The 19,140-nt window shown below is 38.5% G+C and overlaps 1 protein-coding gene across 1 annotated transcript in view; it reads left to right on the top strand.

Moving 5' to 3' along the window:
- GramD1B (GRAM domain containing 1B) overlaps window positions 1–8,866 on the top strand; it is a 344,163-nt gene extending 335,297 nt beyond the window's left edge. The window contains exon 11 of the mRNA XM_067767481.1: window positions 8,848–8,866. Coding sequence (XP_067623582.1) covers window positions 8,848–8,850 — 3 coding nt within the window. The 3' untranslated portion in view covers window positions 8,851–8,866. The remainder of the gene's footprint in view (window positions 1–8,847) is intronic.
- The last annotated feature ends 10,274 nt before the right edge of the window (window positions 8,867–19,140 follow it).

Below are 19,140 nucleotides of genomic sequence, written 5' to 3'. Positions count from 1 at the left end.
TTTTTGGAGCCAAAAGGGTATAAGTGCGCTTGGATCCAGAAAAAAAATTGCCAAAAATCAGGGAGACTTCCTACGAACTTAAGTTTAGCACTTTATTATACTAAAATTAAACGGGCTACAAAACTGCATACTTGAAAAAATTCTGCATGTTCTTTTGGCCGAACAATCAACGTTCGAAATTTTATTGCAATAATTTTTGGAAATTAACAGTTATTTTCCATCTGCAGTAAAGATCCTTTAAATTAGTTGACTAACCTGCATTCATTTAGACAGGAATCATTTCAAACGCATTTACCCAGAATTTACAATAAGTAATTTACATTAACCTTAATTATCTCAATTCAACGTCGATGTTACTTAGATCCTTTTGGTTCTAAGCCCTTCATATTATATGTATAATAACTGCGTAATCTCGTCAAAAACGAGAAGTTTTCTAGGACCTACCTTAATTGCTATCTCGAAATTAGGCAACTCAGCCGCACCTAGTAGCTGGAGCCTTGACCTCGCTATCGCAGAGCATGTTCAACCGTTTATTACAGCATCTCGCACTTCCTACATCTGCTGTTACTGACGAGGCCTTACTTGTGAGCATGTGAGGCCAGAATACAGTGCCTAGTTAGTATGCCCATCGTGAGCTTTAAGTCTTATCTCTTTAGAGATATGGACAACTTTGTGAGTCTAATATCGTAGGACTTGCACATGATCTTAGAAATTTGGATTCCACGCTTCTGCTTCATGGATCATGCAACTCCTCCCTCCTTTTGATTCCTCCCAAACGGATTGGACGTCTAAAGGCACGCAAGGACAAATGTAGAGCGACAATAATGATCCGTACCACACAGTTTCATTGAGTAAATTTTAGTATGAAATATAGCAGGATACCATACCATTAATATACATTTCTTGAAGTTCGGCTTATAGATGTCGGCTTTAGTTTTATCATCACCCACATTGTTGAACACTCGGTCCATACATTAAAGTTCCGTGAGACTTTGAATGTTTGGCTATTGCATTTCGTAGTTGTCAATATAGGATTGTCTATGAGTTTTCTAGTTACCTTGATATTTCTTGCCACTTAGCTCCGAAAACTTAATGCAGCAAGTGTGACCTACATATTTCTCTATCATAATAAGGAAGGGGGTATTCCAACTAGAATGCTAAGTGCATCAGCAGGGGACATTCTCGTAACTGCTGTCGTGCCGCCACAAATGTGTCAGTGATGTTGACTCAGGATGCGAAGGTTTGTTTTACAGCATCTTGGAGTTTGTACAAAATGCTCTTATAGCACATGTTTGAACTGGAATATGATTTTGTTCATATGTTTGCTGTATCTAGAGTCAACTACCCTAGCCTAAAGCACCACTGGAATGTCCTCCTACAAATGTGCAAACGCTGACAACGCGCCTCGTTTGTTTTAGGAGAGTCTTCCGAATACGGGCAGTCTCTTGCCGGATATGAAGTCGCTGCTCTACTATTAGCCAGATGGTCGCATTCACCTTTGAACTTCTCAACTGATGACTCTTTTTTTTCAAGAGCCATATGCCAATATGTATCGAATCGCGTATTGGCATTGCCACTGATTAAATATTATGACAGTCCCTTTGACCTTAAGGCTCAATGCCAATATTTGACCAGAAGAATCTCGCAATTTTTTGAGAGATGTTAGTTCATTGCTTATATTGGATACTCAGGGCTCATCAGTTCAAAAATAAAGTGAAAGTGGACAGCGGAAAGGAGAAGCCCCGTCCGATTAAAAGGTGCACATTCTGGTAATAGTTACGAAGGATGTCGGTAATTTTAAGGACTGTGGAAATTTTAACCTATACTTGAAAATGGCAAAATGATTTTTTTGTGTCCCTCAAAATTTTGACATACACAACATTTATGGAAGTGTAAGCGATACTTTCACAATTGGAGGACGTTTAAGCTCCATTCCTTAAAGAACGAGTTTCATGTTGTTAAATGGTTTGGAGACAAACGTGCGCCATCTTCAGTTCCGTTTATTAATCTTTTTTCTTAGTTCATAATCAGTGCGCAGGATTCAGACCATTCTTTCTTATTTTTATGGTTTAGTGGTCACACCCAATAGGAAAATTGTCATCAAACCGCTTTCCGGAAGTTCAAGATACCGAAACTTCGAACAGGATTTAACCATGGATAGATTCGGTCGGAACAATTAAATGGTGTATGTACTGTGGGAGTTAAACCTCTTACAATCACCCCTATTTTTTTTAACCAGCGCCTATATGCCAATATCTGTCGATGGATTAAATACGATGACAGTCCCTATGACCTTAAGGCTCAATGCCAATATTTGATCATAAGAATCTAGCAATCTTTTGAGAGGTGTTTGTTCATTGCTTATATTGGATACTCGGAGCTCATCAGTTCAAAAATAAAGTGAAGGTGGACAGCGGAAAGGAGAAGGCCCATCCGATTAAAATGTGCACATTCTGGTTCGAATATTCGCGAAATAGTTACGAAGGATGTCGGTAATTTTACAGACTGTGGAAATTTTAACATCTGCGTGAAAATGGCAGAAAAGTTTTTTTGTGTCTCGCAAAATCTTTACGTAAACAACTTTTATGGAAGTGCAAGCGATACTTTCACAAGTTCGTAATCAGTGCGCAGGATTCAGACCACCCTTTCTTATTTTTATGGTCTAGTGGGCACGCCCAATAGGAAAATTGTCATCTAACCCCTTTCTGGCAGTTCCAGAAACTGATAGTTCAAACAGGATTTCACCATAGATAAGTTCGACCGGAACAATTAAATGATGTGTGTGCTGTGGGCGTTAAACCTCTTACAATATTCAGGAAGAAGTTGAGCCAGAGTAACACGTAGCCTGCAAACTCCCGAAGTGTGCACGAGTTCAATGCGCCGACCATACTGACCAGCTGGTCGATACTAGTAGTTTGCGGCCCTATTTAGACTCGGCGGAAGGAAAGATTCCTTCTGCGTCTTAGAGCTAATCCTTCCGACAAGTGGAACACAGTATAACTGTTAGCCTCATTTTGGCTAAGCTTTTAGTTTATCTATTTGTTAATGGCATCTTTGATTGGCTAGCTCCCACGTTTATGAACTATGCAGTGAGTTTATAGTCTCTCTTCATTGATATTGATCGATTACTTTTCGTTTTAGTTATAACGGTTTACTAAACGATCCCAGTCTAAAGAAGATATAACCAATCAACCGGAAGTGAAACTAAAGCTGTTCTATTTTATTCAGCGCCTAAATGTAGGCAACGAATCTTGGAAAGATGAATAACACCCAGCAGTCAAAACAGCTGAATATACATATACGCAACTTAAACCTAACCATCTCCAACTGCGCCTAGTATCCAAAGACTCAAATTAATGTGTGGAGCTGTGATTTTAATCCATAAAATATCACCCAAAGCAAAATCAAATATTGTGCGACGAGGCTGCGTATCGAGACTTTGTATGTTCTGATCTTTTCGATAGGAGTATACACAGTTAGGCCTATATTTGTTATGGGTACTCACTCCAGTCTTGCATATACTGCGTTCCTCCACTTACTCACAGTTTCCCCTAAGTATGGTATGTTGAGCCCACCGTAAGGCTCTGGTCCATAAAATTTTGATATAGCACGCTGTTTGGAAAGGTGGTTTGCCCATTCTAACAAAGCCTTGTTTTTTGATTCCATACCGTTAAGGATTTTCATGCATTAATCTATGAGCTTACAGGTCATTAAAGACTTCACATTGCCTAATGTGTCCATAGTATTACCATAATATGATTAACGACCAAGAGGAAAAACTTCAATTAGGTATCATGACTTATATGAAGGGCTCAGAACCAAAAGGATCTAAGTGAAATTTTTTTTAAATTGAGTTATACCCATATTTGTATATTTAATATAGTGTCTATTTGTTGACAATGCGATCCAAGCCATTTTGGACATTTTAGTGCCATACATTTGCCAGGCCAAAAACGTACTAAATTTTATTGCATTAATGATTGGAGCCAAAAGGATCTATGTGCGCTCCTCCAAGCAATAAAATTTAATTGCTCGGCCAAAAGAACATGCAGAAAATTTTCAAGTATACAGTTTTGTAGCCCGTTTAATTTTAGTAAAATAAAATGCTAAACTTAAGTTCGTAGGAAGTCTCGCTGATTTGAAAGAGGTGAAGAAGCCTCTCCCCTCTCTCGTCTGTGCCGCAGACTTGGGTTCAATCCTTGACTAATGTAAAAGCAGGCTTACATGAAAATACATCATCGTATAGCAGTGGCAAAATAAAATAAAATCAAACTGACGTTTAGAAAGTCAGCTGTTATTACAAAAAGTTAATCTTAGCTTTGTAAAAAATTTCCCTAATTTTTGGCAATTTTTTTCTTGAGTTATACCCCATAGGAATTTTTTAACGTAATTTTTTTTATATGGAAAAAAGAAGAAAAAAAAATTGCCAAAAATCAGCGATACATTTTACGAACTTAAGTTTAGCACTTTATTGTACTAAAATTAAATGGGCTACAAAACTGCATACTCGAAAAAATTTTAAATGTTATTTTGGACGAGCAATCAACGTTAGAAATTTTATTGCAACAATTTTTGGAGCCAAAAGGGTATAAGTGCGCTTGGATCCAGAAAAAAAATTGCCAAAAATCAGGGAGACTTCCTACGAACTTAAGTTTAGCACTTTATTATACTAAAATTAAACGGGCTACAAAACTGCATACTTGAAAAAATTCTGCATGTTCTTTTGGCCGAACAATCAACGTTCGAAATTTTATTGCAATAATTTTTGGAAATTAACAGTTATTTTCCATCTGCAGTAAAGATCCTTTAAATTAGTTGACTAACCTGCATTCATTTAGACAGGAATCATTTCAAACGCATTTACCCAGAATTTACAATAAGTAATTTACATTAACCTTAATTATCTCAATTCAACGTCGATGTTACTTAGATCCTTTTGGTTCTAAGCCCTTCATATTATATGTATAATAACTGCGTAATCTCGTCAAAAACGAGAAGTTTTCTAGGACCTACCTTAATTGCTATCTCGAAATTAGGCAACTCAGCCGCACCTAGTAGCTGGAGCCTTGACCTCGCTATCGCAGAGCATGTTCAACCGTTTATTACAGCATCTCGCACTTCCTACATCTGCTGTTACTGACGAGGCCTTACTTGTGAGCATGTGAGGCCAGAATACAGTGCCTAGTTAGTATGCCCATCGTGAGCTTTAAGTCTTATCTCTTTAGAGATATGGACAACTTTGTGAGTCTAATATCGTAGGACTTGCACATGATCTTAGAAATTTGGATTCCACGCTTCTGCTTCATGGATCATGCAACTCCTCCCTCCTTTTGATTCCTCCCAAACGGATTGGACGTCTAAAGGCACGCAAGGACAAATGTAGAGCGACAATAATGATCCGTACCACACAGTTTCATTGAGTAAATTTTAGTATGAAATATAGCAGGATACCATACCATTAATATACATTTCTTGAAGTTCGGCTTATAGATGTCGGCTTTAGTTTTATCATCACCCACATTGTTGAACACTCGGTCCATACATTAAAGTTCCGTGAGACTTTGAATGTTTGGCTATTGCATTTCGTAGTTGTCAATATAGGATTGTCTATGAGTTTTCTAGTTACCTTGATATTTCTTGCCACTTAGCTCCGAAAACTTAATGCAGCAAGTGTGACCTACATATTTCTCTATCATAATAAGGAAGGGGGTATTCCAACTAGAATGCTAAGTGCATCAGCAGGGGACATTCTCGTAACTGCTGTCGTGCCGCCACAAATGTGTCAGTGATGTTGACTCAGGATGCGAAGGTTTGTTTTACAGCATCTTGGAGTTTGTACAAAATGCTCTTATAGCACATGTTTGAACTGGAATATGATTTTGTTCATATGTTTGCTGTATCTAGAGTCAACTACCCTAGCCTAAAGCACCACTGGAATGTCCTCCTACAAATGTGCAAACGCTGACAACGCGCCTCGTTTGTTTTAGGAGAGTCTTCCGAATACGGGCAGTCTCTTGCCGGATATGAAGTCGCTGCTCTACTATTAGCCAGATGGTCGCATTCACCTTTGAACTTCTCAACTGATGACTCTTTTTTTTCAAGAGCCATATGCCAATATGTATCGAATCGCGTATTGGCATTGCCACTGATTAAATATTATGACAGTCCCTTTGACCTTAAGGCTCAATGCCAATATTTGACCAGAAGAATCTCGCAATTTTTTGAGAGATGTTAGTTCATTGCTTATATTGGATACTCAGGGCTCATCAGTTCAAAAATAAAGTGAAAGTGGACAGCGGAAAGGAGAAGCCCCGTCCGATTAAAAGGTGCACATTCTGGTAATAGTTACGAAGGATGTCGGTAATTTTAAGGACTGTGGAAATTTTAACCTATACTTGAAAATGGCAAAATGAATTTTGTGTCCCTCAAAATTTTGACATACACAACATTTATGGAAGTGTAAGCGATACTTTCACAATTGGAGGACGTTTAAGCTCCATTCCTTAAAGAACGAGTTTCATGTTGTTAAATGGTTTGGAGACAAACGTGTGCCATCTTCAGTTCCGTTTATTAATCTTTTTTCTTAGTTCATAATCAGTGCGCAGGATTCAGACCATTCTTTCTTATTTTTATGGTTTAGTGGTCACACCCAATAGGAAAATTGTCATCAAACCGCTTTCCGGAAGTTCAAGATACCGAAACTTCGAACAGGATTTAACCATGGATAGATTCGGTCGGAACAATTAAATGGTGTATGTACTGTGGGAGTTAAACCTCTTACAATCACCCCTATTCTGCATTTCGATTACGTTCCCGTTCTACGCTCCGCTTTAATCGAAGTTTGGTATTCTGCATTACGACGGAATCGTAAAGAGAAGAGGAAGAGCAAATGATTTTTCGAAATCAGCTGTTCGTACGGAATGTGTGAACATTGGAACAAAATAAAATAAAGAAAATTTGTAAAAAACACTGAAAAACGTTTATATTTTATTATCCACGCCATTTTGTACAAAAAAAAGCGAAAGAATATATTGCCGCAGTGTTATATTTTTTTGAGTGAAGTGCTTTCATAATTGTAAGTGTGTTTTTGTCGTTCTTTAGGCCAATTCCCTGCCGTGGCCACCAAGTTTTGTTAAAACTGATTCTTGCACGAATATAGTTGACATTTTCTGAATTTTAAGGATGCTAATATCATTGCACTGGCCTAAAATACTTTATAAAGATTTATTTATTCTTTCCGCAAGGATTGTTTACGTTTTCGCTTCACCTTCCTCTACGCCGGCAGCTTGCTTTGGCATATAACTGGACCCAACGAACAGACACAAACTATAGCTGTCTATTATAATGGAATCAATAGCCGCGGCATTATTTGTGGAGTTGGAAAGCAACGCATACGAAAATGGCCAGGCGAGAATGGAAAGGCAAATATTGCGAGATTTGTGTAATCCATTTGAGATGAGTGACGAATTGTAAGAAATTGAACTTAAAAGTGGTAAAGTTTAATGACTTATTTTCTTATTTAGGTTCAAAAAAACTTTCGACTTAACAAGGATGCTTTCAAGTATGTGTTAGATACTTCTGCGGGGCAAATACGTCCAAGGACTTCGACATCGACATGTTGTTTTTGACCTGGAAACATAAAAAACAATCATCATCAAGCTTTCTACGTTTCTTAACAAGTTTTACTTACATTTTTGTTAAAATTCTGTTATAAATTAATAAAAAACTAAAAAGAAAATATTTTTCCGCCAATTAATTTGCAACTTAGAAAAACGGAACTACGATCGAAATGCAGAATACGCAAAATCGAACGATTCGAAGTTGGATCGAAAGAGATTGGAACACAGAATACCAAAATTGCCAAATCGAAAAAATTCCAATCCAAGTCGAAATGCAGAATAGGGCTGAATATTCAGGACGAAGTCTGCAAACTCCCGAAGTGTGCACGACTTTAATGCGCCGACCATATTGACCAGCTGGCCGACACAAGTAGTTTAAGTCCTATTTAGATTCGACGGAAGGAAAGATTCCTTCTGCGTCTTAGAGCGAATCCCTCCGACAAGTGGAACACATTATAACTGTTAGCCTCATTTTGCTAAGCCTTTAGTTTATCTAGTTGTTAATGGCATCTTTGACTAGCTAGTTCCCACGTTTATGTACTATGCACTGGGTTGAGAGTCTCTCTGCAGTGATATTATTCGATTACTATAATTTTCGTTTTAGTTTCGTTAAGTAAGTAAGTAATACTTTTCGTTTTAGTTATAACGGTCAAAATCATCGTTTTAGTTATAAAAGTCAAAGTCAAAGAAGAACCAACCAACCGGATGTGAACCTGAGCATATCCTATTTTATTCAGGGCCTAAATGTAGGCAACGAATCTTGGGAAAGATGAATAACACCCAGTAGCCAAAACAGCTGAATATACGTTAACGTTACTTATAAATAGAATAAGCCCTACTGCGACTAGTATCCACTGCCTCAAATTAAAGTTTGGAGCTGTGATTTTAATTCATAAAATATTACCGAAAGCAAGGTCAAAAATTGTGCGACGAGGCGGCGTATCGAGAGTTTGTATGTTCCCTCTACTTAAATTAAAGAGTTCGCCGGGTAATCTTTTCGATAGGAGTATAAACAGGCCTATCTTTGTTTTATGTAGTCACTCTAGTCTTGCCTATACTGCGTTACCCCAGTTACTCACAGTTTCCTCTATGTATGGTATGGTGAGCCCATGGAAAGGCTCTGGTCCATAACATTTCTATATTGGGTATCACGTATTATATAATAGAATAACATCGTCATCTAGTCAAAAATAGAAGTTTTCTAGAACCTACCGCCATATTTCCATAGTAAATGCATACGCCGTGCTTCGTTGGTGGTATTTTGGATGAGGCACAAACACACAGTAATAACTAGGCGTGGTAATGTGAAGAGGTGGCCGATGGCAGGGAAACAGACGTAAGATGGACCGACTGATTCTAAAATTACAATGGAACAGATGGACAGGTGGGGTATTCTATACGCCCAGTGGTAAGGGCGAACAATGAATCTGTTGACGGATGCCCAAGTAATAGTGGTGGAATAGGTGAACGGTGCCTCGGAGAAAAGTTGTGGTTGTGAAAGTTCGACGTGGTCATATCAACTTGTTTCCGGGATAGTCAGGCTAGTACCTTAGGGTGCTAGTTTTATAGCGTGTGGGATCTAACTCCGTGGTATCAACATTGTTAAAGCTTCCCAAAACCTTCGGAAATTGTCTTTACCTTTATAACAACAACAACCACAACAACAGGAGAACAAGAATAAGAAAAATTGAGATCAGGGTAAGTGCCCGATTATAAATTCATAAATTTGAAATAAATGCCAAAAAGCAAGTCATTATAATGGAGTCTTTTTCGCACAAATAATTTATTTCCGATAGTTGAATGAACGATAAGCAGCTGCGTATTGCGAAAAAACTATGACAGATAAAGATCGCAAATTGCAAAAAACATGTTTATACATATGTACATACATATGTAGCCTTCCTATAATATACAACACACAATTTAAATACCCAGCCAACCAAATGTCACGTACTCCAAATCAGAAGTGAAATGAAGCTTTTCTCAAAAGATGATCGTAGTTGGACCAATGAAGCGGGTTCGGGGCAAAGGGTGAGTAAAAAACAACTACTTAAATATTTAGTTTTTACTAAGGTGGACTTTATAAATGAGTCATTGGTTGCCAAAAGGCTCAAAACTTACAAAGACGTTAGTTAAGATTGAACTGTGTGGTCCATGAAGATCTCATACATATATACGGAATGAGTCCATAGTGTTACCAAGTTTGCTGAACGACCGAAATGAAAGACCCTATCAGAAACCAGAACTTATATTATAAAATAGCTCCGTCCTCTTGGCAATAACTAGAAGCTTTTTAGAACTTATGCTACCAGCTGCTTCTAGATCTGATAGCTGTGCCACTTGTAATAGCTGGAGTCTTATCCTTGCGGTCGCCGGGCACGAGTACAGAACGTGCTACTCCAAGCCGCACATTCTACAACTGCTATCACTGAAAAGGCCTAATTTAAAAGCATGTGAGGCTAGAAGGCAGTGCCCGGTCAGAATGCCCATCATGAGCCTATAGACCCCTGTTTTCAATGATGAGAGTAACTTTGTAATTTGAGGTTGTAAGACCTGCACATGATCTTCGACGTACTATAACTTCAGCCAACATAGATGAAGATTAAGATTAATCCTTATTTAGTAGCTTAGTAGCGTGCGATCAGACGAAATGTCGGAAATCCCCTTAATAAATTTCGGCTTAAGATTTAAATGATGGAAGAAAGACTATGCCATCATGTATGAGCGGGTTATCGTGGAAGCAGTCCTTAAAGTTATTAGTAGGCCAGAAGGTCTGCTTATTCAGACGCGCCCGTCAATAAAGTACTGAAATTGACTCCCACTCATAAAAGGATAACTTCAAACTTCTTAAATGCATGTTTGCTAAGCACGATTTACCTCCGAGGAGATTTAGCGGAGCTTCACCTCCAATTTGCTTCGTGCTCCTTTTCAATTTCTAGACAAATTGACGGGAGGGGACCCACATTTTTTATTCCGACTCCGAACGGCAGATGCAAGGCAGATCACTTTTCCCTGAGCAGCCTTTCATGGCAGAAACACACTCCTGTTGTTTTTGTTGTAGCGATAGACACTTCCCGAAGGTTGCTATCGATACAGATCCTGTGCCGTCACAATGGCGACCATCAGGGAACGATGTAATATGACCAGATTGAACCTTCTAGACCATACGGTTGTTCACCACCTAATTCCATGAGGAGCTTCGGCTCGCCAGAGCCTCGCCTGCTGAAGAAACAGAATTTGACACAGGTATGCGAGGTTGACAATTGGGTTGAAGAAGCGAAACACATCCCCTTGAATAAACAAACCCAGAAATACACTCGGAGGGTTTTGCCAAACCACTGCCGGGTGTGAACTCACTTAGTTACACTTTTTTATAATTGAAAACACTTTGTTTTTAATTTTTTTGATCTTGCTTTGGCCAAGACTTGAACCCAGTACCTTCGATGTGGTAGGCGGAGCAAACCAAACGGGGCCGCCTCTATTTTTAGGAAAAGCTATGTGCTTTCTGCTACCAGCTGTAGTCCACGCGCGTTTCTAGTCAATTCTTTGTGACCTGATTGAGCGTTCTGTGTGCTTATTTTGTTTCTCGAGCCGTAATGATTGCGACAAAGTCGAACGACTCAGAGTCGACAGCTATGAAATAAAGTTGTTGCTGATTATAAAAATAACAAAGACAACAACGTAATGTAATAAAGCTTATGTGAGAAGATCGCTGCCTATAGATCCAAGTTATGTTATTATTAGGGTAAGATTGAATAGCGGTGCCTTGTACGAAATATAAGGACCTCTTGAGTTGCGGCTTGATACGAGTAATGCCAATTTCATAAGAAGAGATGATATGCTCTATAAGTTATAAGTTGTGATACAAAATCAGCTGAGATTTCACAGGACGTTTTCAAGAGAAAAGTTCTTTAGACAGTTTATGAATATTTCCAAATGTAGAGCGTTGCAGAATGTTAGATGATGCGGAAAGCGATTTTTACAAACAATGATATGATTCAGCAAAACAAATTCAACAGCTGTGAAGGCTAGGGCATGTTAAGTCCCAATATATTGAAAATAAGCTATTACAGGCCACGCTGCCGCCGCAAAAAAAAAAACAGTTTTAAAAATTTGGTATTTATTTTAGAAAATCTGTTATGTTTAGTTGTAACTTACATGCTCTCTTTTCTCCCACTTCCTTATGTACTACTTAATCCGCCGTTTCCTTTCCTTATTCTAAATCTATCACCATACCCCTCTCCCCCTTTAGCACTTTATTTTCTCTCCCTCGCCTCCTCCCACTGGTTTTTCCTTCTTTCCTTTATTTGGTTTTCTTGTAAGTAATCCGTCCCTAATATTTTCAGTATCCTTTTCATTGCACATCCCTGTCCTCGTTCTACTCAATTTGACATTTCCTTTATGTTCTGATTACTACTGGAATTAAAAAATACCTCTATGTAAATCTAGGGCAGACATATATTGCTTTATGATTTGAATTAGCAAAATCCGCCGCCCATTAGGCCGTCTAAATTGCTCAAAGGACTTCAGACGCTTTAAATTTATGGTTAGTTGGGTTGCACATGTTTCTATATCGGTGGCGTGGTACATCCATATGCACAACACTTGCTCGGCCTAATTAAGCACAGGCATACACATACGCATATTTGTTTTTTTACCACGCATGTGATTATGAATTTATTAGCACTACTTCAAAACAAACAAAAAAATTAAAAAAATTTGTTAATTTGCGAAATTGTTGTTGTCGCCCAGTGACAAAACAATACATTTCTATACGTCTATATGTATGCATGTGAATTTACTTGTTAAATTTCAAGTTCACCAAGTGCGCTAAAAACAACAACAGCGGCGACCATGAAAGCAACCTATTAATGCATATCATACATAGGGTAAGTGCACTAGTATTCGGACAGTGTTACATATGTATGCAGTGAGCCGTCTCTACACACTATTACAGACTAATAGAGAGGGTGAAAGTCAGTTTTGAGATAATTTGCTATTCTTTAAGCTGTCTCGCGTCAACAGCCGCACAAAAGCGGTCACTAATATGTGAGCAGGGCCGGGGCAAATCACAAACATGAAAACCTCAGAAAATTATAAAAAGTATTTGCCAAAATAGATTTCAAGATTATTGTTTAATTTTTGAAATTTAAGAATAAAAAATATTAAAAAAAAATCCAGTTCAATGCGCCGTCACTGAGATACGACGCTACGCACTTTGGTTTTTTCAAACGTATATATGAGCGGCGCCTTATCAAGGTCAGCCAAAATACCACACAACGCTAAGGTGCCAAAATGCAGGGCTCAAATCGTAACATACGATCACGGATCGGCAACCATACGAAAGAAAATTACGTGATACGTCAGACGTATAAACAAAATGGGATTATAACATACTGTAACAAATTTAGTTCAATTCCTTGGGGCATACGGTGTGGTAGGCGGAGCGCGCTACCATCACACCACGGTGGCCGCCGAAACACACAGCCCAACGAAAATTGGCAGCAAACACCCCTTGAGTAGCAGTCTTAACACTTTTTGGAGTGATAACAAAACTATTTTCGTAGTGAACGCTGTTGCTCGTTGTCCTGGGTTCAAGTCCCGGCCGAAGATGCATACATTTTGTGTTATTACTTTAATTTATATCTTAATTTTAGAATATATTTTTTCAGCACTTCTTGTGGACGAAACTCACACAAATTATTTTGCTTTTTACATAACAGAACATACACATATAGTGAGGTTTTGATTCCCCAACGTAATCCTCAATCTCACCTAAACAGGGCGTATCCTGTTAGAAATATGAATCTATTACATACATATATAGACTCTATCGCGTCTTTGGCGGTTTCTGGTCTCTACTGGAAGGGGGAAGGACGTGTGATAAGCCAAAAAGTTCATCGTATGTATGTACTAGCTTTATACATGGTCGGGCTAGTCGACATACATACCACACGGTTTCCGCACAAGTTGTGCTTTTCATCATGCATCATCATGAAGTGATGCAAATTTCCTAACTCAGATTTTGTTCGGAAAACGCCCTAATCCAAAATCTTATGCGAAAGCGTCATATCTCCGAATTCCAATTGATCAATACACCTATATTTTAACGCTTATCCAATTGGAAATACGCTGAATAAAGTCGTTAAAAAAGAACAGAGATAAGAATATCGTCAAAATGTTTCTGATATAGACTGGAACATTGTTATATATTTCTTCTGTACGTGTCTTTGTGACTGAACTCCTCCTAAGCAACTGAACTGATATTGATGAAGGTTTGTATGTTCGAGGAGATTTTAGGATGCTTTAGATTTACAACGAATTTTTCAGGAAATGTAGCAGATGTAATTTATAGTGCGATTTTCTTGAAATTTGGTACAGGGCTACCTCCCCGACTGGCTTATTATTTGAGAACATTTTTTCTCCATCAAGTAAACCTGCTGTCGAACTATTCGAAAAAATCTTGTTTATGTTGCGATTTGCTTGAAACTTTATACAGGCGTTCAACTTCGACAAGCTTAACTTCAAATGTTCTTTCAGAAAAGTGTACTAGGAAAGTTCTATTTGTTATTTAGGGAATCTGTTGGTAACTTAATTACTCAATATCGGATAAACTAATTTTAAAACTCACAGCTGCGGTAGTTTCGTAGATGGTTTATTAGTGGGGTTTTATTTCCATATGTGGACCTATTTCTTAGATATAGACCAAAATGAGGACCAAAGTGGTCCCAGATTGTGTTGTCACAATATATGTATAAAATAGGATGTGCTACTGAGGAATTTAACAAGGGGTAGTTGCCAAGAAGAAGAGCGAGAGGGAAAGGGAGAGTTATAGATAGATAGTAAGAGATAGAAGTGGGAACCACAGACGGTGAGAAGAAAAGTAGAGAGAGGGTGAGGAAAAGAAAAAAGTCGGAGTCGGATATGGAGATATTTAAAATTGGCGACTTTCTCGAGGGGAAGGTAGAATGGGGAGAGAAAATCGAGAAAGCGAAGGGGAGAAGATACGGTGGAGATACAGGATGAAACATGGAGAAGTGGTGGCAATAAGATTCCCCATTTTTTTGCAGAAACTGCAATATGACAAATCTCTGACTAAGAAAGTATATATATCGCATAGAAGAATATCATCGTGAAGAAGAACGTTTCAATTATATATTGATATCTGAAATGGCAAGTATAATACGATTTTGAAAAGTGTAGCAGCGTTAGTTTCATATTGTTTCGTATTGGTTTATAAAAACAAAGATATTAAAATCGGCTGGTCAGATGAAGCTGGTGTTGAATATGTGGTATGAGTATGAGGAATTTGAGGTGAGCGAGGTAGATGGAGTGGATGTGGGAGTGTGACTAGCACTTGAAGTAAGAATAGGAGTGTAGTTCGGATGGGTTGGGGAGTGGGAATGGGAATTGATGTAGGAGTGTAGGAGTAAGTATGGGAGTGGAACTGGAAGTAGGGGTGGGAGTGGGATTGAAAGTGGACGTGAGATTGAAAGTGGGAATGGTAGGGTGAGGGTAGTTGGAGTGGGAATGGGTTTGGGAGTGGGATGAAAATTAATGGAATAAGGAATAAGAAAAAGAGTAAAAATAAAATGTATGATAAGGTATGAGAGAATAGGTTAGAGAGTGAACAAGGGAAGCGAGACTCACTTTTGAAATATAGGCAAACTAGTTTTCGGGCAGAAAAAAGTCTGCCGTGTACTCTAGTATTTTACAAAACCTTTCATAAACGTACATACCTATATTCTAAAAAATATATGCAGATGAGTTTTCACGGAGAAGCTTTTCATGGCAGAAATACGCTCAGAGTGCTTGCCAAACACTGCCTGTAAGTATGTCTTCATTTAAAAAGAAAAAAAAAACAAGTATCGTACTGAAATTCGCGTCCGGATACCAAAAAAAATGTTCGTGGACTACTTTTCACTGTCCGGATACTAAATTTAACAATTCTATATATTAAAATTAAAACCAATATTACTATTATATTACTATTCGAAAAAGCGTTTATAGCAAGAAAACATGCTAAGTGTCCGGCTACCAGTGCGCTTACCCTACGTGTTAAGTCTGTCATGTTCCTGCAAAAATCGTTGGGTCATGTGGTCCACTTGTGTCAATGTGTAATGCTGAGCTGGAGTATATGGTACAGTCCTAGGACATGCACTGTTAATTGGACCATCATTTTTGTATGAATTGTCGTTACGAGTACTCCATACATGCATGCATGTAGTACTCGCGATTTTTGCAGGGGTGTGCGTACTAGATATATATGTTCGCATCATTTCGACACTGCGACATTGTGTGACACAACACTACGAAGCCACGCTGATAAACAAACCCGACCAAGGCAAGGTGTTCGAAGTGACGTATAAGACACCACCAGCTAACCACTTTCTCCGCTCGGGAAAATTCACCCGCTTTTGCGACTGGCATTTTGTCACTGGTCTCAATGTCCTCCCACTGAACGCTGCAAGGAGATGGCTTATAGATGCAGATAAGCGCTGTCGCAAATGCGGAAGGGACATGGAGACCCTACCCCATGTGCTTAACCACTGCACCCCCCACTCCGCGGCACGACAGCGGCGCCACAACAACGTCCCAGACAGACTCGTAAGAGCCCTGAGGTACCCCGGGAACGTGAGAGTGAATATAATAGTAGAGGGCTCCCACGGTACTGCTGGCACCCTAAGACCGGACATCGTCATACGGGACGAAGTAAGCCAACGCATCACCCTGATCGACGTGGCTATTCCGTTCGAAAATAGAGGCGATGCTTTCAAGGAGGCTCGCAGTAAAAGCTACAGAAATACCAGCAGCCTCTTGCTGACCAGCTGTCGACACTTGGCTACGAAGTCAGAGTGGAGGCGTTTATAGTTGGAGCACTGCGCGAATGTGACCCGGCAAACGAACGAGTCATACACCTTATAAACATCACGCGCTATTACGCAAACCTGATGAGGAGGCTCATGATAAGCGATACCATCCGCTAGTTTCGGGACATCTATGTGGAGCGCGTAAGCGGTACCAGGCAATAACGTGACACACCAACATGAAAATGACACAACCATCAAGTTACAGCCAATAAATGTTTTGTTGAAAAATTATAAATTATTAATTGTCATTATCTGTTATATGTGACGTTTAGTTATCATTCAACGTCCTCGTGACTGAAATATATTTTTTGTCTGTAATATGTCAACCTTTACTAATTGTAAGGAAGTTTAAAAATTTAAAACATATTGGAACGATTTTCCGTCATCCCTTGTCAAATTTGGTTTCGAGACAAACCAGTTTCGGCGTTGTGCCATCATCAGTGTCAATTTCGTTCTGATCTGTTGTTGTCGTTTGTCCTGTATTTATAGTTCAAAATTGATGCTTGTGTATATTTAGTTATGTGTCCTCCTCCCATGAAAATTTGAAAAAAAGGAAAAAATAACTTGGCGATATATATCTCCGAAGAAATCTACGTCTAGCTCTTAATTGTGAGAGCGCTACTAGAAGCTGGGAGCTTTCGTATGGTAGGTAAGCACATTATTGATGTGCAAAACATCTTTGCTGACGGTATGGGAGAATTCAGAATGTAAGCGTAAGGTAAGTGTAAGTGTATAGGAAGTGTAGGAGTACAATGTGGGAGTGTTTGGGTGAAAGAAAGGAAAGGCAAAGAAAAAAAAAAAAAACAAACAAGAAAGTATAGGAAAGGAAGGATGAAAACCCAAAATTGAAGCGAGGTCTTATCGATTTTTATCGAATTGTTATTGGTTTGTTATTGACAACCACCGTTATCGACGAATTATCTGCAGGTTATGGGCATGTTATTTCATTACAAGTTATATATTTGTTATTGGTTCTTTGTCACATAGACGAGCTATCGATTAAATATCGAAGTGTTATAAATTTGTTATCGGGCGACTCATCAATGTAAAATCGATCACACATCTAACACAAAACGCAGAAACTAATAACAAGGCGATGACTTGGCGATATCAAGCCGAATATATATCGATAACAAAAGAATAACTTCTCTCAAATAGCACCTAAAAAAAATAAATAAATGTAAGGCGCGATAACCTCCAAAGAGATCTAAAGGCCGAGCTTCTCTTCCAATTTGCGTCGTGCTCCTCCTGATTTTCCCTACAAATTGGCCGGACGGGACCTATGTACATGTTTTATGCCGACTCCGAACGGCATCTGCAAGGCAGATGACTTTTAACTGAGAGCTTTTCATGGCAGAAATACACCCGGATCGCTTGCCAAACACTGCCGAGGGGCGACCCCGCTTAGAAAAATTTTCTTCTAATTGAAAAAACTTATTTCTAAAATTTTGATGTTGCATTGCCCGGGGTGCGAACACAGGGCATACGGTGTGGCAGGCGGAGCACGCTACCATCACACCACGGTGGCACCTAAATTATATCGAAATATCCCCCAAATATGTATTTAGCACTGAGGTAAGCGAGGAAGGAAATTCTCAAGTGGACGCTGAGCATCGCTTAACAGATTACCATCATCGTACGTCAAAGAACTCGAGCGCTAGCTCTACTGGGTCTATATCATGTAGTGTGTGCTCAGAAAAAAGCTTGTGAAAACGTGGGTGTTTGTGTGAGTGCGTATTTCTTATGAACGATATTAGAATTTCACAGCTCGTGACAATGACCGATTACAAAGTTCTGCTCACGCACTCTGAACCACGCACACACACACACTCACACATGACATACTTATCTCATGGAAAGTTGCAGCCGATTTGTTTTGCTCACACGATCATAGCTGTTCGGCCAATAGTGATGGGCCATACAGCGATTTTGAACTATCATTGAAAATAGTGATGACGATTTTTGAATCGCGGATATTTTTTATAGCTACAGCGATCGCTTTAATTTATTTTTAGTAAGCGAATGTGCAATTTGTATACTTGGATATAAAAAAGGAATGTTTAAGTTTGTTTACCGGAGTAGATTGAATGTTATACATTAATTTAGTTTAGTATACAGAATATATGAACCAAAATTGGAATAAAAAGAAAAAATATGTACCTTTTATTGTAAACTGATGTAATGTGAAATTCTAATTTTCTGAGATATTATGATTCAATATTATTAACTGGCTGACGACATTATGTTCATTCTCGTATTACAGTCAATGAGATGAATCTAGCGGAAATAGATGTCTATGCATCTTATAAATTTTGCTAGTTGAAAATGCTTTGATTATTAAATGTAAGATGGATCAACCCGAAATAAATTTGTATATGTAACACCATCATGATTTATTTACTATTATTTTTATACTACACAGATGTATTCAGAAATTCTCCGTATTAATTTATTCTGAAAGTTGAATTTGGATGCATAATATTTTTATAGTAAAGTGAATTAATTTTTAATAAGAAATGCAGAGCAAAAATATAGCAAATTCTTCAAACTATTATAAAAATATTTTTGAACAGAAAATTAGCCACCCACTTCAGTGCCCTAGAAATTAGCCAGAGAATTCAATCATATACAAACCATATGGCAAAGCTTGA

Source organism: Eurosta solidaginis, chromosome 2, assembly GCF_040869045.1.
Source record: "Eurosta solidaginis isolate ZX-2024a chromosome 2, ASM4086904v1, whole genome shotgun sequence".
Taxonomy (NCBI): domain Eukaryota; kingdom Metazoa; phylum Arthropoda; class Insecta; order Diptera; family Tephritidae; genus Eurosta; species Eurosta solidaginis.
This window is presented reverse-complemented; position numbering and strand designations above follow the sequence as displayed.